Source organism: Macrotis lagotis, chromosome 7, assembly GCF_037893015.1.
Source record: "Macrotis lagotis isolate mMagLag1 chromosome 7, bilby.v1.9.chrom.fasta, whole genome shotgun sequence".
NCBI classification, from domain to species: domain Eukaryota; kingdom Metazoa; phylum Chordata; class Mammalia; order Peramelemorphia; family Peramelidae; genus Macrotis; species Macrotis lagotis.
In genome coordinates, this window is record NC_133664.1 from 216,437,439 (window position 1) to 216,460,736 (window position 23,298).

A 23,298-nucleotide genomic window follows, 5' to 3' on the forward strand; every position below is an offset into this window, starting at 1 on the left:
GAATCCAGCCTCAGACACTTGACACTTACTGTGTGACCTTGGGGAAGTCACTTAACCCTGCTTGCCTCCCATTCAAGCCACTTCCAGTTGTCCTGATTCATATCTGTCCATTGGACTCAAATGACTCTGGAGGAAAAACTGAGGTTGATGACTTAGCACAGCACCCTCTCACTCAAATCCAAATCATGTGCTTGTCATGGCATTACCTCCCTGAGATCATGATATTCTTTGGCAATGAAGGACAAACATTACTAAAAAAAAAAAAAAAGAAAGAAATCACATATTTATTATGTATATTATTTTTTCTGGTTCTGCTTTCTTGAATCTGCATTAATTTATATTTGTACCATCATTTCCCTAAGTTCTGCATATTTAGCATTTCTTATAGTGCATTACTCCATTACATTCATGTGCCAGATTTTTTTCTGTTTATTTGCCATTCCATAATTTAAAGACCGACATTGTTTCCAAGTCTTTTGTTCTGTGGAATTAGGATTCTCAACCTAATTATAAACTTTCTATTTTGTTATGCTTTTAGAAAACTGGAATCTGTGCAAGGTTTATGAGTTAATTGGATGACCATGATTATCCTGAAGGACCATTGGAGTAGACCTTTCTTTCTTTAGGATATTGGAAATACTTGTACTACTTACTATAATTAGTTATTCATTACATTTTGCTTCTTTCTCAGAACATCTTAATACCTTCTACCCTGAAGGGGCCCATAACTGTTGAGATGAAACATTTCTATACTGCTTACTTTTTAATGCTTCATCAGTCTCATCTCCGATCTTTCATTTTTTTGTTTTCAAAGTATATAAGATTATTTTATTATGAGCAGTTGCATAGGACCTTTTCTGGAATCATGATTGCTCATTGTCTTGATCAAAGTTCTTAAATCTTTCAAGACTGTTTGTCTTTACAATGTAGTTATTATTGTATGATTTGTTTTCTTTATGCTCTCCTCACTTTGTATTGGTTCATATAAGTCTCAGATTTCTCTGAATCTGTCCCCTTTGAAAAAATCTACATGTACAAAATTATTTAGAGCAGCTCTTTTAGTAGTGGCAAAGAACTGGAAATTGAGGGAATGTTATTAATTTGGCATCGGCTGAACTAGTTGTGGTTTATGAATATAACAGAATTCTCTTGTTATGGTGAGTAGGAGGATTTTAGAAAAACCTGAACTTATATGAACTAAGTGCAACTAAGTGCACTAAGATACTAAGTGCAAGTGAGCAGAACTAGAAGAACATTGTGCATAATAATAGCAATATTATGCTATGATCAATAATTGAATTAGCTTTTCTCAGCAATACAATGATCCAAGATAATTCTAAAAGGCTCATTTTGGATAGTACTTTCCAAATCCAGAGAAAGAACTAGTGGAGTCTAACTGCCAATCAAAGCATCCTATTTTCATTTTATTTTTTTCTTCTTTTTTCTGTTTGTTTCTTCACAACATGACTGATATGGAAATGTTTCACAATCCTGATGAGGAGAGAAGGAAAAGGGGCAGGGAGAAAAATATGGAAATCAAAATCTTATAAAAAATGAATGTTGAAAATTTCTTTTAAATGTAATTGGAAAAAATAAAATATTTGGTATATGTAAAGAAACTGTCACTTCATCATCTACTATTCATAATATCTTTGCACATTAATATCTTTAGTCATTCCTCAATTGAAGGGCATCTTCTTAATTTCCAAATCTTTGCCACTGCAAAAACAAAAACACCAATAATAAAATTGTCATAAATATTTTTGTACATTTGGATCCATTTTTCTCCTTCTTTGATCTTTTTGGGGTTTAGACAGACTGAGTACTGCTATCACTTGATTGCAGTTAAAATAGCTTTTTGGCAACAGATTACCAATGGTTGGAATATTAAATCTGGAATTAGGAAGACTTGAGTTGCAACCCCACCTCAAAAACCCCAGACAAGTCAGTTAATCTCAGTTTGCCTCAGTTTTCCTCATCTATAAAATAGGGATAATAGTTTTTCAGCATTCAGGGTTATAAGTATATAATGAAATTATATTTTAAAAGCTTAAAGTACTATTACTAATGCTAGAGTTATTATTAGCTCTTCTAAATTGTTTCAGAGTGGAGATGAAAATTGCCTTCCCCAATGGCTTGGACCAGTTCACAACTCCACTAGCAGTGCATTAATAACTTCTGTTCCCAAACTTGTCCAGTCTTTGTAATTTTCATTTTTTTTGTGACCTTGGTCAATATGATGGGTAAAACCTCAGGATTATTTAAATTTTAATTTCTCTATTATTGATTTAGAGCATTCAAAATATTATTGTTGATAACCTGGATTTCTTCTTTTGAGAATGGTCTTAATAAACTGACCACATTTGAGGAATGGTTCTTATTCTTAAAAATTTGAATCATTTCACCATTTATTTTACAAATTAGAGAAACAGGAATCCAAAGAAACATAGCAAAGTGATCATAAAGTAAAATTAAGGAACCAAATAAGAATAAACCATTTATTGTTTCTCTTGTAATTTAATCTGCTTTGGTGTTGTTTGTACATAGTTATCAGTTGTCTGTTTCCTCCAAGGTTTTCATCTTTGTTTTCCCTCCTTTCTTTATAAGGAAGAAGAGAAAGAATGAATGTTTTGGGCATCAGTTTTCTGGTGCAATTTATACAATTGTGAATTGTGTCTGCTTCCAAGCCACCTTTAGTTCGCCTAAATTCTTAACGTTTCTTTTTTTTTAAGCTCCCTTTCAAAATCTACCCTTTATTCCCAGCTTTCTTCCCCACCCCCCCCATATTGTTTCTCTATTGAATAATATTTTTTTTTTGTTCCTGATTTTGGATGTGTATGTGTATGTAAGTAATTTTGTCCTTTACTCAGTTCAGATAAGATCATGGTTTTAAGTGTCACTTACTGCCACTCCCTATTTGTAATGTCTTCCACTTTAACATCTTCTTTATGTAAGATATATTTCCCCAATCTTTCCTCTTCCTTCTTTCCCTACCAGTATATTCATGCCCCTTCTTTTTCCATTCTTATTTTAAAATTATCAAAACATAAAATAACCACTGTCAGGCCTTCTGTCTTATCAGATTTCCCATAGGACTACTGATGATGATAAGAATCACATGTATCATCTCCCCAAGTAGAATAAAAAAAATAAGTTTATTTGTTCTTTTGATTGTTTCCTTAGTAGCTTTTCATTTCTCTTAATTTCTGTGTTGTATTTTAAAGTTTCTATACCACGCTGGACTTTTCATCAAAGGTCCATTTCATTAAAAGTCTATTTCCCCCCCTATTTTTTTCTCATTTCTTTCTGAGCAAGCTATTCTTGGCTGCAAATAAATGTATTTTGCCTTTTGGAATAACATGTTCCAAACTTTGCACTCATTCATAATGGTGACTGTTAAATTTCACATGATTCTGACTATTGCTCCTTGATACTTGAATTCTTCATTTTTGGATGCTTCCAATACATTTTATTGACCTGAAATCTCTGAATTTTAGCTATACTATTCCTGGGACCTTTTATTTTTTGGGCTTTCAGGATTCTTTCTATTTCTACATTGTCATCTGATTCTAAGAGTTCAGGTAATTTTCTTTTAATATTTCTAGAAAAAATGTCTAGAACCTCTTCTGGTATTAAGGTATATAAAAGTAGTACAATGATTTTTAATTTTTTCTCCTCAATTTGTTTTGTATTTAACTTTTTTCTTTCTATAATAGTTTCTTTCTTCTATATTTTCAATCTTTTGAATTTGTTTTAATATTTCTAGTCATCTCCTAGAATCATTGATTTTTATTTGGTTCTGATTTTCAGAATATTTATTGATTGGATGAGGTGTGCCAAATTCCAATTCTTTCTTTCATAGCTCTCATTTCTTTCCCATATTTTCCTCTAACTCAACTTATAAAAACATTTTAAACTCTTAACAAACACAAAAATCTCTGCTTTATCTCTTCCAGGAATTCTAGTGGAATTTGTGCACAAGCTGTGCTTTCATTTGACACTTTCCTTGCAGGTATTTTATTTTTTTATTTTATCATTATTATTTATTTTTGCAAGGCAATGGGTTAAATTACTTGTCCAAGGTCACACAGCTAGGTAATTATTAAGAGTCTGAGTTCAGATTTGAACTCATGCCCTCCTGACTCCAGGACCTGTGCTCCATCCACTGCCACCAGCTGCCCATTCCTTGCCCCTTGAAGCCATTCTCTTCTTTTGCGTTTGTGCCTTGATCATCTACTTTTGTTATGAAAGAGTTGTGTTCTTTTTCTTTTTTTCTTTTTGATTTATTTAAGGCAATGGGGTTAAGTGACTTTCCCAAGGTCACACAGCTGAGGTCAGATTTGAACTCACATACTCCTGACTCCAGGGCCAGTGTTTTATCCACTGTGCCACCTAGCTGCCCCAAGAGTTGTGTTCTTAAATGAGATTGGGATAATTTGAAAACAGAATTAGACAGCCATTTTTATAATATCTAACAGTGAAGTGACTGCAAAGTGATAAAACCCCATAATATGAAATATTTGACATGAGAGCAATTGCTATGTAAACGTTATTTGTTTTATTTATTATTGTTTCCTCAATTAGATAACTTTATGGACTGATCTATATACAGTAATCTGAAAAAATATAAAACTGAATTAAGGGGTTTGTAAAAATGTACAATTTTGATTATGATGTTGTGATATTCCTAAGTGTTCTAATATTAAGAAATTTTAGTCAGTGAGGATAAAAGCTCTTGTAAGCTAGAGCATTAGGAAATTAGACTTGCACTGGTAAACATAAGAACTTGCAAATTTTTAGGTTTTGAAAGAAAAGTAATTTAAGATTATTTTGAATATCTTTTGGGATAAGATTGTTAAAGAAAATCTTGTAATTATTAAAAGGTCTTAAGAATTTTCCATGTTGCAAAATTCTAGGGAATAAACAGAATATATATGAAATTGAAATATGTTATGTATAATTAGTAAACTTTGTATAAGAACAGATTCAAACTAAAATTTTGAGAATTTTAAATTGTCTTATAATAACCAACAGTGAATGAATTGAGGTTTCATCTAATGTTATAATCCTTTACTATCATAATTGTACAACCTTGCTATGTGAAAACCAGATAACGCATTGTCAACAGTCTCTCTCTCAAGGTCTTTTTGGCCCAGAGTGTTTGTGAAAAGATTTGTTTTCCAACTTGTGTCTATGGATATCTATCTATCTATCTATCTATCTATCTATCTATCTATCTATCTATCTATCTATCTATATCAATCTATATTTATGAATATATATGAAAGATCAAAGTAGCTTACTTAACATCTGTCATTTGAAAAGAAGAAAATGTCTATTTGAGATCTTGTTCTATGTAAATGTAACACAGCCTGGCATATGAAAAGCTTACATGGGATTTTGAAATTATCATATATATAAGATTAAATTCTTGGAGGATCTCATTTTATTTTTGAAAATAGAGTGCAAATAGGGGTGGCTAGGTGGCATAGTGGATGGAGCACCAGCCATGGAGTCAGGATTACCTGAGTTCAAATCCAGCCTTAGACACTTAATAATTACCTATCTTTGTGGCCTTGGGCAAGCTGCTTACCCTATTTGCCTTGCAAAAACCAAAAACCAAAATAAAGTGTATTTGGGATAAGAGGTAAATAAGCTTATGAAATAAAAATAAAAAAGATATTATATTATAAGTTTAATCTTGATTAAGAGAACTTGTTTTGTTTTGCTTTAAGAGAATGAGATGTCAGCATCGAAACCTGATGTTTCATGTAAGTTAAGAATTGAATGTTCAATTATTAAAGAAGTCAAAATTGCAGATTTCTCTCCCCCCCACATTAATTGCAAACTTAGGAGAATAGTGGATTAGAGATTTGAAAGTATATCCTAACTGCAAGATACCATCCCGATAATATTGAGTAACTGTGAGGGTCTCTGAAGAATGATTGGGAAATTAAAAATTATGTAACCCTTAACTTACTGATGAGTCAGATGTTGAAAAGTCAATATCAGTTATGTGACCTACTTTTGTAAATATAAGCTATGAAGTCAGAGCCTGGACTTAATAATTAATTACTTTGTAGGGATAATGAGGGAAAAAATCAAAAGTCATGACCCTCTAGGATCCCTGAAATTTTTAAACATTTTGTTGGAACTTGTTCTAGATCTGTAGGTTCATGTATAAATGCAATAATGGAAAGATTGTTGTGTAAAATCTACTAATTAATGTGTTGTCCTCTTACTTTTTTTGTTACATTTGGAATTAATAACACATGTTGAAGATTTTAAAGTCCCCTAAAGTGTTCTAATGGATTGAAGCAAAAGGAGGTGTCTGTTATATAATACAACAGGCTAGAAGGAGGGGTCTCTAACCAAGAGGCATCTGACATGCCATCTCTATATAGGAATAGAGAAGATATGATTTTGGACAAAGGGATATAGGTCTGGAGATCAGAAGTTAGTACCACCAGAGGGCTAGACTTTCTAGTTGAGTTATGGAACATACTTATTATGGAATTTTTGTGTGTCAGGGAATACTTCAGATGCTGGGGAAATTTGATTGTTTTTTGCAGAGGTTTGGAAGATAACCCTGTTTAGTGTATTCTGATGAGAGGGACCCAGGAAGGAGGCTCAAAATAGATATGTGTGCTGGGGAAGGGGCTCATTGATTGGGACCCTATCAAGATTATAATTGGTATTTAGTTCTTGTGAACTGTATTCACTTGGAAGTCTAATTAGAAAGAATTACTATTTTAGATCATGGAACTTTTAATTAGTTTCTATTCTGTCTGACATGATCAACAAAGGGAGTGCTGTTAGGTCAATGCTCTCCTGAATCCAGGAATCCCAGTTGGAGGTTTGGAAACTACAGATGACAGTGCATTGGGATTAAAAGTTGAAGGGGTGGCTTTGCAGTGCTGTTTGAGGTTAGGCCCTTTCTGACTTGATTTCCCAAATGTAACATTTGAATAATTTCTCACTGGATGGATCTAAAATTTGGCTTAAAGCATTTGATTACCCACATGTACTCTGCCTGGAAAATGACAATCAAAATTTTATCTATAAAGGAATTTTCCTTTGATGTCCTGGATCTTTATAGTAAACTGTTATAGGCAAATCTGACATAGAAATTTTATGCTAATTAGAGTTTAATAGCTAGATAGGCTAGTGTATGGCTTTCACATCTGTTGCTAGCTATATGTTCTGACAAGAATTAAGATGCCTTGATTTTTATGTTAGAAGGGATATTCAGGTAAGAAAAATAAAATGATTTTTTGTAATAAGATATAATTCTGTGCAATAGCAGCTTCAAGTTCTACTTTAAGGAAGGGAATGTAAGTCAGTTGAGTATATCAGGAGAAGAATCACCTATAGTATATTTAGAGATATTTTGGGAAGAGAAATTCATTTTAGTTAAGAATGCTTGAGTTATTATTTTAATAAGAGTGAAAGGTTAAGACTGTTTGTATATCACTTGCTGGATACCCTTTGTACTAAGATGATCGTCTAATGTGTATGTTACAATTTCAAATTAATCCGGAAATCTTCAATGAATTCACTCACGCAATAAAGCAATTATGTAAGTTATATTGTTAGAGTAAAGTATGTATCTCAACATGACAGTAAGTCAAAATTTAAATTGTAATAGCTCCAGAATTTTATTGTCTAATGATGAAAATTGGAGTCTTAGTCTGATAAGATGTGGTGTTAAGAAGTTTCTTTACCAGAAGAGAAGCTCTCAATAAGTTACCTGAACTGGAGAGAACTTTTTGGAATAGATTCTGAAGATACAGAAAAATATTAGATGTCTCCAGGGGAATAGAGAGAGACTGGACCAGTTTATCATCTCCATCTTGTATCTATGTGTATGGCTCTTGGTCAGGGGAATCAGCTCTTTTGATATTCATAATGTTCTCCTAAATTCTGTACGTGTGCCACCCTCATGTCCTTTCCTTGTAGATAAATCTTATGTTTATTGTCTCTCCATTGCCAAGAAGGAGGAAAAGGAAAGACAGGACCATCAAACTTCAGCTCTACTCCCAATAGACTCATAAGAGAGTATAGGCAGTGATCAAGAGATAAAGATTTTGATAGGATTATGGTAATGAAAACACAGGGATGCCCCTCTTGGAAATATAAAGTTGAATGTGGAGGGAATATTGAGAAGAATCTGATAAATGAAGTTTATCAGGAAAAGAATGGGGGGGGGGGGGATTGTAAGGGATGACCTTTAGTGAAGTTTCCTCATAAAAACACTCTTATACACAATGGTGGAATGACATTCAGTAAAGCTTCCTCATGAATACATTATTATAGCCCCTTATCATTGTTGTTCACTGGGAAAGTAAAAGTGTCTGATTTCCAGTGTAACTGTGATTCTTGGAAAATGAAGTAATATTAAGAAAAATTGCACTGACTCCCTTTCTGATTGGACATCTCCAAATTTGATCAGTGGAAATGCATAATGAGGTTTTGTAAAACATCACTTTGAAGAGGGTATAGATTAACCATGAGTAATTATGGTAATACGTGATTAAAAACTGTAACTTTCCTATAGGATAATGATTAGTTATGAATAATTAGGATAATGAAGATTGAATTTGTTTTGTGCTGGTTGGATAGTATTAGTAAAAAGATTGTGAGCTTGTCTTACCAGCCAAAAGTGGGATAATACAGAATTTAGAGGTAAGGTTATTATTACTATTGAAAAAAGAGGCCTGTGAGCTTCTATCTTTGACACTCCCTGGCTGATGCTACTTTGCAACAAAGGGGCTGGTGTCCTTTATCTTTGAAGAAAAAATAAAAGACTCTTTCCTGCTCTCTGACTCAGACTCCAGACTCTTGATCCTTGTAGTTGTTATCATTCACAATCAAGATTTTAATTTCTTTCTTTTTAAAAATTTTTTTAGTGTTTTATTTTCCCTCAATTACATGCAAAAACAATATTCAACAATCATTTTTAAAACTCTGAGTTCAAAATTCTTTCCTTTCCTCCCTCCCACTGCCTCATTGATAAAACAAGTAATTCAAAATAGATTATACATATTTAATCATGCAAAACACTTCTGTATTAGTCATGTTGTGAAAGAAATCAGACAAAAATCTTCAAGAAAAACAATGCATAAAAAAGTATGCTTCAAGAAATCAGACACCATTAGTTCTTTCTCTGTGAAAGCATTTTTTATAAGTACTTCATAGTTGTCTTGGATCATTGTATTGCCCACAATAGCTAAGTCATTCACAACTGATTATCTTGTTATATTACAGTTACTTTGTACATAGTACATTTCACTTTGTATTAGCTCATATTTTTCTATGTTTTGTATTTGAACTCTTTCTGGCTGCTTGCAGTATTTTCTCCTTGACCTAGAATCTCTGGAATTTGGCTATAGTATTCTTGGAAATTTTCATTTGGGGATCTTTTTCAGGAGGTGATCAATGGATTCTTTCAATTTCCATTTTTCCTCTGGTTTTAAAATATGGGGGCAGTATTCCTTGCTAATTTCTTGAAAGTTGATGTCTAGACTCTTTATGATTTTGGCTTTCAGGTATTCCACTAATTTTTAATTTTTCCCCCTAGATCCATTTTTCAGGTCAGTTGTTTTTCCAATGAGATATTTCACATTCTTTTCTATTTTTTCATTCCTTTGGTTTGATTTTGATTTCTCAAAAAAAGTCATTGGCATCCATTTGTTTGATTTTGATTTTTAAGGAATTTTTTTCTTCAGTAAACTTTTCTACTTCCTTTTCCAGTTGACCAATTCTATTTTTTAAGCATTTTTTTCCTTCATTGAATTTTTATGCCTCTTTTTCCATTTTTCCAATTGGACTTTTTTCAAGGTATTCTTACTCTCATTGGCGTTTTGTATGTCTTTCACCATTTGGCTTAGTTATTATTTTCTTCTGATCATGGTTTATAGTCATATCATTCTAAGATCATCTTTCTTTGATATATCCTACATAGTTGTTTTTGATGTAATGTTCCTTAGGTTTTCTTGTTTCTATTTTAATCTTTTGCTTTGTCTTAAAATATTTCTTGTTGTCAAACTGAGTCACATTGTCTGATCCATTCTAATTTTAAAAGATAGATTTTCCATTCTATTTCTTATTGAATTTCTTCTAAGTACTCCTGTAGCACTTATAACAGAATAATTTTTTTCTGTGAGGCTTTACATTCATATCCTAGGCTTCCCTTAAACCAAGGTAACTTTCTCATGGTATTTACAGTTTCCCTTGGCTTAATTTTTCATCCACTTCAGTATCTAATTTAAGGGTGAAGACAATTGAATGACATGAGAAGATTTTGAATTGACACCTGTTAGGCCCCCTTTTTTTCCACAGGGTCCCCAGACCTCTCTCATAGGCTCTGTCTGGAGCCTTTCCCCTTTGTTGTTGAACTTTGAGGTATTCACATATTGGGATTCAAACACAGGCTTTAGAAACTATTGTGGACTGAATTTTGCAAGGAACTCTGTTCCACAACTGATCTCAGGCCATTTAGTGTCTCCCTGGATCTACTTGGAATGACCCAAGACTGCTTTCTTTTTAGCTATACAGGCTTTGAGGAAGGAAAGATCTAAACTGAACTGTTATGTTCTTCAGGAAGTCTTGTTCTTGCCCCAGACTTGTAGGGGCTATCTGGATTGTGCTTTCTGGGTGCCTCTATGGATTACCATGGCTCACATATTTCAGTGTCTTTACAGGATTCTCAGGATCTCTCAATGGATTCCTGCATTGGATAGGAAATTCCAGAGATGATTCTTTTTATTTCTTTCCAGAACAGTACTCTGCTATTGGAGGGTTTGTGGGGAATCTGGGCTCCTTTAGGTCCTTGCAAGTAGCCCTCTTCCCACTTGCTACTGCTTTTGGTTTTCCTGCTCTGGACACAATTCTGTCAATAGTTAATCATTTATTAAACTTAGTTTATACCTGACACATAACAAATATAATGAATTCTTTTTTGAGCAACCAAGAGTTGTGCTTGACATACCTATGGGACATTCAATTCAGGATGTCCAGAAGATAGTTTTTGATACATGTTGTATGGGAGGTAGACTAGGACTTGAAATATAACGTGGGAATTAGAGTTATAGAGATGATGTGATCACTAAGTAAGATAGTATAAAATAAAAAAAGCAGACCTAGAATAAAGCTTTAGGGTGTTATACATAGTGAGTATGGCCTGTCTGAAAATACATCAAACAACACTGAAAGGGATTAGTTAGACATGTAGGAGAGATTAATGCCATGAAACTTAGAGGAGAGAGTATTTAGTGGAAGAAAGTGATCAAGAAGGTCAAATTCTGGAAGGCAAAAAATGAGGATTGAGAAACGGACATTAGAATTATCAATGAATGGGGCAGTTAGGTGGCATAGTGGATAGAGCACTGGCCCTAAAGCCAGGAGTACCTGAGTTCAAATCTGGCCTCAGACATCTAATAATTACCTAGCTGTGTGGCCTTGGGCAAGCCACTTAACCCCATTGCCTTGAAAAAACTTAAAAAAAGAATGATCAATGAAGATATCAAAATGTTAGATACCAATTGTCTGTCAAAACTACAACATGATTATCTTTAGGATGAAATATTCTCCAAAACTAATGTCTTTGATTCCTTTCACATGAATGTGTTTTTTAATCAATAGAAGGAATTAATTGATGGCATTATACATTTCATTCATTTAAGGCAGTGGGATTAAGTGACTCGCCCAGGGTCACACAACTAGGTAATTATTAAATGACTGACACTGGATTTGAACTCAGATCCTCCTGACTCCTGGGCACCATCTAGCTGCCCTAATTTATGGCATTATAAAGTAGTTTCAAGAATAAGAGTCCTTATAAAATAGTAAGGGTCAAATTTGACTTCCAGCAAAGCAAGCATGTTCATTTTCAATATACTTTTTATAAGGTAATTTTTAAAGTAATATTTATATATTTCAGGTCAATTACTTCGTTTAAAAATGTTTCGAGAAGATCATGGTTCGTGGATGACAATGTTCTTCAGCACCATTCTCTTCCTCTTCATATTTTCCCATATATATAATATGATTCTAATCATGGAAGGAAATATGGGGTGAGTAATTTCTCTTTTTATTTTATTGATCATTGTTCTTCTGAAATTTCTTTATATGCTTAAGTAATTATACAGTGTTTGAGAATAAAAGTTTTTATGTGAAGTTTTTTTTTTTTAGATTTTTGCAAAGCAAATGGGGTTAAGTGGCTTGACCAAGGCCACACAGCTAGGTAATTATTAGATGTCTGAGGCCGGATTTGAACTCAGAGACTCCTGACTCCAGGGCTGGTTCTCTATCCATTGCACCACCTAGCTGCCCCCATGTGAAGATTTTTAAATAAAAGTAATCTGTTCTTTATAATTAGCACTCTCTGCCCCTGTCTCTTCATCCTGTGGAGCTGGGCTTCCCTCTGAGGTAGATTAGGAGTAGCTAGAAGCCTGAGACCCAAAGAGCTTGATTAATATGACTCAGTAATATCTATTATTAGAAATGTAGAGTTTACATGAAAATTTCATGTTTTACCTGCAGCTCAATACCCTATCTGATTGTAGGTGTTTAGAACTGGTATTCTTTTTTTCTTTCCCTTTTTATTCAATATATAAGTATCTTTGTTTTAAATGGATCATTTTAAAGTGGACCACTTAATACTACTAGTGGTTGTACTATTATCGGAACAATAAACCACTACAGAAAAAGATGCACCAAGTAAATATGAGTTATTTTTGATTTTCCACATTTATTTCATTGTACAATGAACAAGCTACTGTTTTTTAAGTATATTTTTTTCTTGTTTTCCCAATATATTGTAAGGGTGGAATTGAAATAAATAGACTTCACTAATGTCATTAAGAATTTAGGTTAGTTAAAAATAAAGGGAGACTTCCAGGGTGGAACCAAGATGGTGACATGAAGCTAACATACTTCTGGAGCTTTTCCCTATGAAAGTTAAATGAAACCTCTGCAAAGACATTAAAGCTACAGATCTCTACCAAGATAGAAAGAAGTTCCAAAGAAGTTTCAATGGTAGACATAGTGGAGGTTCTGTGAACATCTGTCTCTTTGAGGGAAAAAGGGAAGTAAAACCCAGTGAGGAAGGAAAATGGGAAAGCCAGTGAGAGGCTTTTAGCTACAGTGCAGTCCAGGTCCTGACAGCTTGACAACAGCAGAGGTCCTGGTCACTAAATAGCAAACCAGCAAGGAGGGTCCCAACCCCAAACAAAGTTTGAACACTGGGAAGATCAGGGAAAAAGACAGGACTGGGTTGCAAACTAACCACCACATAGCCAGAACCTGGTCATAAAGGAGGAAATAAAATTATGCATAGGCAAGGCCTGGATTGCACAGGCAACATCTTGGCCAACAAAAAACCAGAAAGCAGATCCCAGCCTCAGCATAAAAGCTTGGGCTATATTCCCTATACCCCAGGAAGAGTATAAATAATAATAAAGTTGAGCATAAAAGGTGAAAGAGTGCTCACTATAGAAAGCTGCTTTGCAGATAAAGATGATAACAATGCCATGTTGTAAGAAGAAAACAGTGAAAAATTACCCACGGGGTAGTCTCAAAAGATTCTATGAATTGGACTCAAATCCAAAAGCTCATTGAAAAAAAGAGTTTAAAAAAAAACCAAATAAGAGTGGAAGAAGGAAAATGCAAAAAAATAAAAAAAGAAATGAGACTCATGCAAGAAAATTATGAACAATTATTCAGAGAAATCAACTCCTTTAAAAGTAAAAATAACCAACTGGAAAAAATGTAACTCTTCAAATAATAAAACTAACCAATTGGGGGTGGCTAGGTGGCGCAGTGAATAGAGCACCGGCCTTGGAGTCAGGAGTATCTGGGTTCAAATCTGACCTCAGACACTTAATAATTACCTAGCCATGTGGCCTTGGGCAAGCTATTTAACCCCATTGCCTTGAGAAATATAAAAAAACAAAACAAAACACTGAAAAACTGGAAAAGGAAACAAAAATTAATTAAAGAAAATAAAACCCTTAGAATTGGACAAAAAGAAACCATTGAATCTATGAGACTACAAGATTCCATCAAAGTAAAAAGGCTGAAAAAATTAAAGAAAACATAAAGTACCTTTTAGAAAAAACAGAAGACCTAGAAAATAGATCCAGCAGAGATAATTTACAAATCATCAGATTACTAGAAAGCCTAATCAAAAAAAGAACCTGGAAAACATCTTGCAGGAAATTATCAGGGAAAACTGTCCAAATGTGCTAGAACAGGAAGACAGTATAACCTTTGAAAGAATTCACAGAACTCCTCCAGAAAGAGACCCCAGAATAAAAATTCCAAGGGCTATTATAGCCAAATTACAGAATTCTCAAAGGAGAAAATATTGCAAGCAGCAAGAAGGAAACAATTTAAATACAAAGGAAACACAATCAGACTTATTCAGGACTTATAAGCCTCAACATTGAAGGACCAGAGAGGACCTGGAATACCATATATCTGATGGCAAAGAACCTGGGATTACAACGAAGAATTTATTACCCTGAAAAATTCAGCATATGCTGTCAGGGGAAAAGATGGATGGTCAAGGAAATAGGGCACATCCAGAATTCCCTGACATGAAGATTAGAACTGAACAGAGAATTCAGTTGGCAATACACAACTCAAGAGATCCATAAAAAGATAATTGAAAATGGGAAAGAATAAACAAAAAAATCCCAAAGCCAACTGTTAGTCAAGACCATCAAATTACACAACCCTATAAAGGAAGATATAATACTTGTGCCACTTGAGAATTGTATTTGTCTTAGGATACTTAAAGGCTTGAATATAATTGAAGAGATTGAATTTACAGGATATGGATATGATTGGGTCTTGTCTCTCCATTGAAGAGGACCAAGATGAATTCACTATGTCTGAGACAAAAAGCTCTGATAAAAAGCAGAACGCTAAATTCAAGTTTCTCAATTTCCTTTGACCTACTTTAATTCTGCTTTGCTCACAAGGCTTAGCACTTCTCTGATGAGAACATCATATTCTGGGTAATTCTGAGACAGCATCTCCCATACCTTACAATCAATTGCAAAGTTCTTAAGCTAGAACTTTAGAGGGTCCCAGTACTTAGAGCACTTTGAGTAGAAACTCAAAGATAATTAAATCAGAGTTGTACTTAATCCATTCTTTATTTAAATATTATAAGCAGCCAGAAGGACACAATTCAAATATCATGGACCTGAAGTTGGGACCACACAGGACTTAGCAACAACTACACTAAGAGCTTGTAGGGCTTGGAATATAATATTCTGGGAGGTACAAGAGTTTGTAATGCAACCGAGAATCAACTACCCAGCAAAACTGAACATCTTTCAGGGGAAAAGATGGACTTTCAATGAAACAGAAATTTCAAATGTTCCTGTTGAAATGACCAGAGCTGAACAGAAAGTTTGACCTTCAAGTACAGGACTCAGGTGAAGCATAGAGAGGAACTTAATGATGATGAACTACATGTATTCCTGCACAGAAAATAAATAATACTCATGTGAACCTTCTCATTTAATAGAGCAGGTAGAAGAAGCTTTTATAGATGAAGAACAGAGGAGAGCTGAATTTGAAGATATATTGTAAAAATGGAGTCAATGGCTAAAAAGGAAATGTACAGGGAGTAAGAGAAAGGAGAGGTGGAAGGCTAAGATATTTGATATAAAAGATTTTTTTTTTGCAATGAGCTTTTGCATTGATATGGAAGGGGGCAGGTGAGGGGAAATGAGGGAACCTTCACTCTCATCAGAAATTACTCAGAGAGGAAACAGCCTACCCACTCAATAGCGTATAGACATCTAGAGTAAAAAGGAGAGAAGGGGGACAGGGAAGGGGGAATGTGGGTGATAGAGGAGAGGGTAGATCATAGGAGAGAATAGTCAGAAATAACATAATTTTATTTTTTTTACTTTTTTCAAGGTGCTGGGATTGGGTGGCCTGTCTGGGACTACAGGGCCGGGTGGTTGCTGGGTCTCTGGGGTGGTATTGTAGGCTTGGGGTCTCTTGGCCCCAAGGCTGGTGCTCTGTCTGCTGCGCCACTCAGCTACCCTACAGCACATTTGAGAAGAGGGACAGAGTGAAAGGAAAGAGAAAATATAATACATGGTAGTGGGGAGGAATGGATGGAGGGAATTATGATCAGCAACAGCAACTGTGGAAAAATTTGGAAGTAACTTCTGCGATGGACTTATGATAAAGAATGTGATCCACCCGAGACAGAGCTGATGGTATCAGAACACAGATTGAAACACATTCTTTTCTCTTTCTTCTGCTTTATTTTTCACGAGGTTCTATATTTTTGTGGAGGATTATGTTTACTCTTAAACCAGAATATTTTAGTAATGTATAAATAAAGTCATCTTAACAAAAAAAAAAAAGAAAAAAGAAACCAGGAAGGATGGGAATTCAGGGAAGCATGGAGGGATTTGCATGAACTGGTGCTGAGCAGGATGAGTGGAACCAGGAAAATGTTGTGCACCATAACAGCAATATGGGGGTGACCATCATCCTTGATGGACTTGCTCATTCCATCAGTGCAACAATTGGACAATTTTGCAATGGAGAATACCAGTATCCAGAGAAAGCATCCAGAGAAAGAATTGTAGAGTTTGTACAAAGACCAAAGACTATTACCTTCAATTTAGGAAAAAAACTATATTATTATGTAATTTTGCTGTCTCATACTTTATTTTTCTTCCTTAAGGATATGATTTCTCTTTCATCATATTCAACTAAGATCAATGCATACCATGGAAACAATGTATAGACTAGCAGACTGCCTTCTGTGGGGGTGGGAGAGGGAAGCAAGAATAGGGGTAAATTTGTAAAACTCAAAATAAATAAAATCTTTCAGAAGGAAACAAAACAAGGAGTTAGGTATTCTAAGTGGGAAACTAAAGGGGGAGTGTAGGAGAAAGTAAACTTGGGGGGAAGGGTACAAATGGTTCATGAAATGATTTGGCTTTGGATGATACTTTGGCTCATGAGGGTTGTATTTATAGCCCCCTTGGAGGGGATTTGAAAAGTGGGTAAGGTAAAAAAAATGATTATAATTTGATATAATTCAAGACTCTTAAGTATATTTCTAAGGAGACAGAAGGGAGGATGCTTAGTGACTTTGAGACAATTTATTGCTTATTTTTTCTAATTACATATAAAGACAATTTAAAAAATTTTAATAAGATTTTTGAGTTCTAAATTTTTTTCCACTCTCCCTTCTCTTTTCCTTAAGACAGTAAGCAATTTAATGGGTTATACTTGTATAATCATGTTAAATATATTTCCATATCAGTCATATTATGAAAGAAGAGACAGAACAAAAGGGGAAAAACTGGGGGGGGGGGAAAGGAAGTGGAAATAGTATGCTTTGATCAGCATTCAGAAAACATCAGTTTTCTCTCTGAATGTGGACAGCATTTTTCATCATGAGTCTTTTGAAATTGTCCTGGATTATTGTATTGCTGAAAAAAGCTAAATAAATCATAGTTTATCATTGTTCAATGTATTATCTACAATGATCCCGTCTTTCTTCATACTTCACATTGCATCAGTTCCTATAAGTCTTTCTTGGTTTTTCTGAAATCTTCCTGATCTTCAGTTTTTGCAGTACAATATAATATTCCATTACCATTCGTATACCACATTTTGTTTAACCATTCCGCTGTTGATGGACATCCTTTCAATTTCCTATCTTTTGCCACCACAAAAAGAGATGCTGATATGTACATATGTGTCCTTTGGGACAGAGAACTAGTAGTGGTATGCCTGGATCAAAGTATATGCCCATATTGCCCTTTGAACATAGTTCCAAATTGCTTTTCAGAATGGTTGGATGAATTCACAGCTCCACAAACAGTGGTTAGTACTAATCCAATTTTCCTACATTTCTCCAACATTTATAATTTTCCTTTTCTGTCATGTTTAGACAATTTGATGTGGGTATGAGCTGGTACATCAAAGTGTTCTATTTTAATTTCTAAAATAGTTATTTATAGCATTTTTGGGTTTTTTTTTGCAAGACCTCTGGGTTTAAGTGACATGCCCAAGGTCACAAGTTAAATAATTATTTAGTGTTTGAGGTCACATTTGAACTCAGGTCCTCCTGACTTCGAGACCAGTGCTCTATCCACTACATCACCCAACTGCCCCTAGAGCTTTTTTCTTTTCCATTTGAGTGTACATAGCTTTGATTTCATCTGAAAACTGCCTGGTCAAATCCTTTGACCATTTATTAATTGGGGAATGACTTGTATTTTCATAAATTTAACTCAATTCTCTATATATTTGAGAAATGAGATCTTTAGACAATAGATTATAAAAATGGTTTCTTATCTAATTTCCTTCTACTCTTGGTTCCATTGGTTTTATTTGTGCAAAACTTTTAAAATTTAATATAATCAAATTTATCTTTTTATGTCTCATAATGCTCTGTATATCTTGTTTGATCATAAATTCTTCTTTTCATAGCTCTTCCTTTCCTAATTTGCTTGCAGTAATAACCCTGTATGGCTAAATCATGTGTACCCATTTTGACCTTGTCTTGGTATATGGTATAAGATATTGGTCTTTGCCTAGTTTTTACCATACCATTTTCCAGTTTTCCCAGCAGGTTTTTCAAGTGGTGAGTTCTTAGCTCAGAAACTGGGGATCTTTGGATTTATCAAACGGTAGATTACTATATGGTCATTTACTACTGTGTCTTATGTACCTAATCTAATCCATTGATCCACCACTCTTAGTCCATGCCAGACAGTTTTTCATGCCAGATGGTTTTAATGACTGCTGCTTTATAATACAATTTTGGATCTACTTTTGCTAGACCATCTTCCTTTGCAGTTTTTTTCATTAATTCCCTTGATATTCCTGGTCTTTGTTCTTCCAATTGATTTTTGTTATTATTTTTCCTACCTTTTTTTAGAATGATTTTTTGGTAGTTTGATTGATATGACATTGAATAAATAAATAATTTAGATAGAATTATCATTTTTAAAAAAATTGCCCCAGCCTACCAATGAGCAGTTGATATTTTTTCTAATTGTTTAGATCTGACTTTATTTAGTTCCTGGGTTTGTCTTGGCAGTTAGACTTCCAAGTGTTTTATATTGCCTACAATTATTTTAAATGGAATTTCTCTTGATTCCATGCTTTGTGGATAATATTTAGAAATGTTGATGAATTAATTATGTGGTTTTATTTTATATCATCCAACTTTGCTAAAGTTATTATTTCAAGTTTTTTAGTTGATTCTCCACAATTCTCTAAGTATACCATTATATCATCTTCAAAGAGTGAGTTTTATTTCCTTGCTGTCTATTTTAGTTCCTTCATTTTCTTTTTCTTTTATTGCTAAAGCTAACATTTCTAGTACAATATTTAATAATGGTACTGATATTGAACATTCTTATTTCACCCTTGATCTAATTGAGAAGTTTATCTCCATTACAGAAAATGCTTGCTGTTTTAGCTAAGTACTATTTATCATTTTAAGTAAAGTTTATTTATTATTCCTGTAGTCTTTAGTGTTTTTAAAAGGAATGGATGCTGTATTTTGTCAAAAGCTTTTTCTGCAACTTCTGGGATAATCATATGATTTCTGTTAGTTTTATTATTGATATAGTCAATTATGCTGATAATTTTCCTAATATTGAATTGGCTCTGCATTCCTGGTGCAAATTCTCCTGGTTATAATGTATGATTCTGGTGATATAATGCTATAATCTCCTTGCTGGTTATTAAAAATTTTGCATCAGTATTCATTAGGAAACTTGATGTATAGTTTTCTTTCTCTGTTTTAGCTTTTCCTTCAGAATATGATACCAGAATATGGTATCCACATATATTTGTTTCATAGAAGGAATTTGATAGAGCTCCTTCCACTACTTTTTTTAAAGTGGTTTATGCAGTATTGGAATTAATTGTTCTTTAACTCTTTGGGAGAATTCATTTATAAATACATCTAGCCTTGGGGACTTTTAATTTGGGAGCTCAATGATGGCTTATTCAGTTTCTTTTTTTTTTTTGTTTTGTTTTGTTTTGTTTTTAGTTTTTGCAAGGCAGTGGGGTTAAGTGGCTTGCCTAAGGCCACACAGTTAGGTAATTATTAAGTGCCTGAGGTCAGATTTGAACTCAGGTACTCCTGACTCCAGGGCCAGTGTTCTATCCACTGGGCCAACTAGCTGCCCCCCACTGAGCCACCTAGCTACCCCCAATTTCTTTTTCTAAATGTTGTTTTTAACTATTCTATTTTCTCTTCATCTGTGAAATTTATATTTTTTGTTAATGTTCATTCATTTCACTTAGATCATCAGATTTAGTAGCAAATCATTGGGCAAAATAACACCTAATGATTGTTTTAGTTTCCTCCTCATTGGTGGTGAATTCACCTTTTTTTATTTTTGATACTTGTAACTTGATTTTCTTCCTTCTTATTTTTTAATCAAACTAACCAAAAGTTTATCTATTTTTTAAAGTAGCTCTCAGTTTTATTTATTAGTTCAATACTTTTCTAACTTTTACTTTTCTAACTCCTTTGATTTTCAGGATTTCCAATTTAGTGTTTAATTAGGGATTTCTAATTCATTCTTAGGAGCATGTCCAATTCATTGATATGCTTTTTCTCTGTTTTATTGATGTAAGCATTTAGCCGAATCACATGCATTTTGGTATGTTGTTTCATTATTATTATTCTTTTTGATGAAATTATTGATGATTTCTCTGATTTGCTGTTTGACCAATTCACTCTTTGGGATTAGATTATTTATTTTCCAAATAATTTTAATCTATCTTTTCATGACCTTTTGTTAAATGTGTTTTTTATTGCATCATGATCTGAAAAGAATGTTTTTTATGTTTTTAATGCTCTGCTTCTTATTGTGAAGTTTTTATGCTCTAATACATGCTTAGTTTATATGTAAATTCTATCCTGAGATAATGCATATTACTTTCTATACCCATTCAGTTTTCTCTTCTCTTCAGAGGTCTATTAAATGTAACTTTTTGAAAATTCTATTCATCTCCTTAATTTATTTTTTGTTTATTTTGTTGTTAAATTTATCAAGTTCTGAGAGTAAAGGAGTCCTACACAAGTATAGTTTTATTGTCTATTTATTCCTGTAACTCATTTAACTTTTCCTTTAGAAATTTGAATGTCTTACTGTTTGATACATATTTCTTTAGTATTAATATTACTTCATTGTCTATGGTACCTTTTAACAAGATGTAGTTTCCCTGCTTAACTTTAGATCTATTAGAGCTATTTTTGCTTTTGGTTTTTTTGAGATCAGGATTGCTACTCCTGCTTTTTTTCTTTCCTTTTTTTACTTCACCTGAAGCACACTAGATTCTGATTTATTCTTTTAACTCTTTTTTGTATTTTTCTGTTTCAACTGTGTTTTTTGTAAATGACATATTGTAGGATTCCTCTTTACAAAATCTACTCTATTACCTGCTTCTATTTTATGAGTAAGCTTATCTCTTTCCCATTCACACTGTGTATTTCCCTCCATCTTGCTTTTTTCCTGTTTATCTGCCTCCTTGACTCTCTGTCTTTCAGTCTCTCTGCATCTCTGTCTGTCTACTTCTATATCTATCTCTCTCTACCTCTGTCTCTGTCATTTATTGGTCTGCTTCACCTCTGTTGTTTGGGTATCAGGCAATATAAGGACATCTCAGATTGTGAAGAAGATCTGAGCTCCACTTCACCAGAGGGAATCATGAATTCTTTTAATAAAGTATGATTGACTTAGAATTCTGCCTCAGTGGGTTTTTGTTTTCCCTTGCAGAATGGACAATTTTGAAACTCCCTCCCTCCCCTCAACTCTGTATCTGTCTTTCATTTAATCCTGTCTCTTTTCAAAAGTGTTTTGCTTCTGATCACCACCTTCCCAGTTTGCCCTCCCTTCTCTTATCCCCCTCCCTTCCTACTTTCCTATAGAGCAAGATGGATTTTTATGCCCAGTTAAGTTTGTATGTTATTCCTTCTTTCAGCCAATTCTGTTGAGAGTAAACTTCATGTGCTACCTTCCATCTCACTCCTAAAGTGCAAAAGCTCTTTTGTGCCTCTTTTATATAAGATAATTTGCTGCCTTCTACTTCTCTTTTCTCTCTCCTCTCATTAGCATTTCCTTTTCTTACTCATCAATTTTGGGATTTTTTTGGATATCATTCCATGATACATGTGCCCTCTATGTATACTTTAACTGCCTTAAAAATTATAGAGTTCTTAGGAGTTGAAATTCTTATCATCCCATGTGGGAAAGTTAAGAATTTGACCTTATTGAATCCCTTATCATTTTGTTTGAGTCTCATATTTACAAGTTCAAATTTCTATTCAGCTCTGGTCTTTTTATCAGAAATATTTAAAAGTTCTCTATTTCATTTATTTTTTTCCCCTTAAGGATTATACTTAGTTTACCTGGGTAGGTGATTCTTGGATTGTAATCTTAGCTCCTTTGCCCTCAGCATGTCATTCACATTTCAAGCTCTTTAATTCTTTAACCAGGTAGTTGTTAAATCTTGTGTAATCCTGACTATGGCTCCATAATATTTGAATTTTTCATTTTGACTGCTTGTAATATTTTCTCCTTGACCTGGGAGTTCTGGAATTTGGAATAATATTCTTGGGAGTTTTCATTTTGGAATATCTTTCAGGAGGTGATATGTAGATTCTTTCAATTTCTATTTTCCCTCTTCTTCTCTTCTTCTAGGATATCAGGGCAATTTTCACTGCTAATCCTGAAACATGATTTCTCAACTGGTTTTCTGATTATACCTTTAAGGAAGTTCAATAATTCTTATATTATCTTTCTTGGATCTGTTTTCCAGGTTATTTTTTCCCAATAAGATTTTTCATATTTTCTTCTACTTTTTCATCCTTTTGATTTTTTAAAAAAATTTTCTTTTGGGTTTTTTCAAGGCAATGGGGTTAAGTGGCTTGCTCAAGGCCACACAACTAAGTAGTTATTAAATGTCTGAGGCCAGATTTGATCTCAGGTATTCCTGACTCCAGGGCTGGTGCTTTATCCACTGTACCACCTAGCCACCCTCTTTTCCTTTTGATTTTGTTTTATTGTCTCTTTTGTCTTGTGGAGTCACTATCTTCCAATTATCATATTCTAATTTTTAAGGAATTATTTTCTTCTTTCTTGCACTTGTATACCTCCTTTTCCATTTGACCAATTCTCTTTTAAATTTTTGTACATCTTTTTCTATGTGGTGAATTCTGCTTTTTAAGTAATTCTTTTCATCAATGGATTTTTGTGCCTTTTTTTTTTTTTTACC

At 33.7% G+C, this 23,298-nt stretch overlaps 1 protein-coding gene across 7 annotated transcripts in view; it reads left to right on the top strand.

The window, feature by feature from the left end:
• TMEM117 (transmembrane protein 117) overlaps positions 1 to 23,298 on the top strand; it is a 240,273-nt gene that overhangs the window by 65,049 nt on the left and 151,926 nt on the right. For 5 of the 7 annotated variants that reach the window (XR_012470220.1, XR_012470221.1, XR_012470222.1 and 2 more), the window contains exon 3: positions 11,942 to 12,074. Coding sequence is in view for 3 of the 7 variants with exons in the window: in XM_074194875.1 (XP_074050976.1) it covers positions 11,942 to 12,074 (133 nt within the window). In the remaining 4 variants the exon portion in view is untranslated. Of the gene's footprint in view, positions 1 to 3,956; positions 4,013 to 11,941; positions 12,075 to 23,298 lie in introns of those variants that run through there. The other 2 variants (XM_074194877.1, XM_074194878.1) reach the window with 2 other exon arrangements.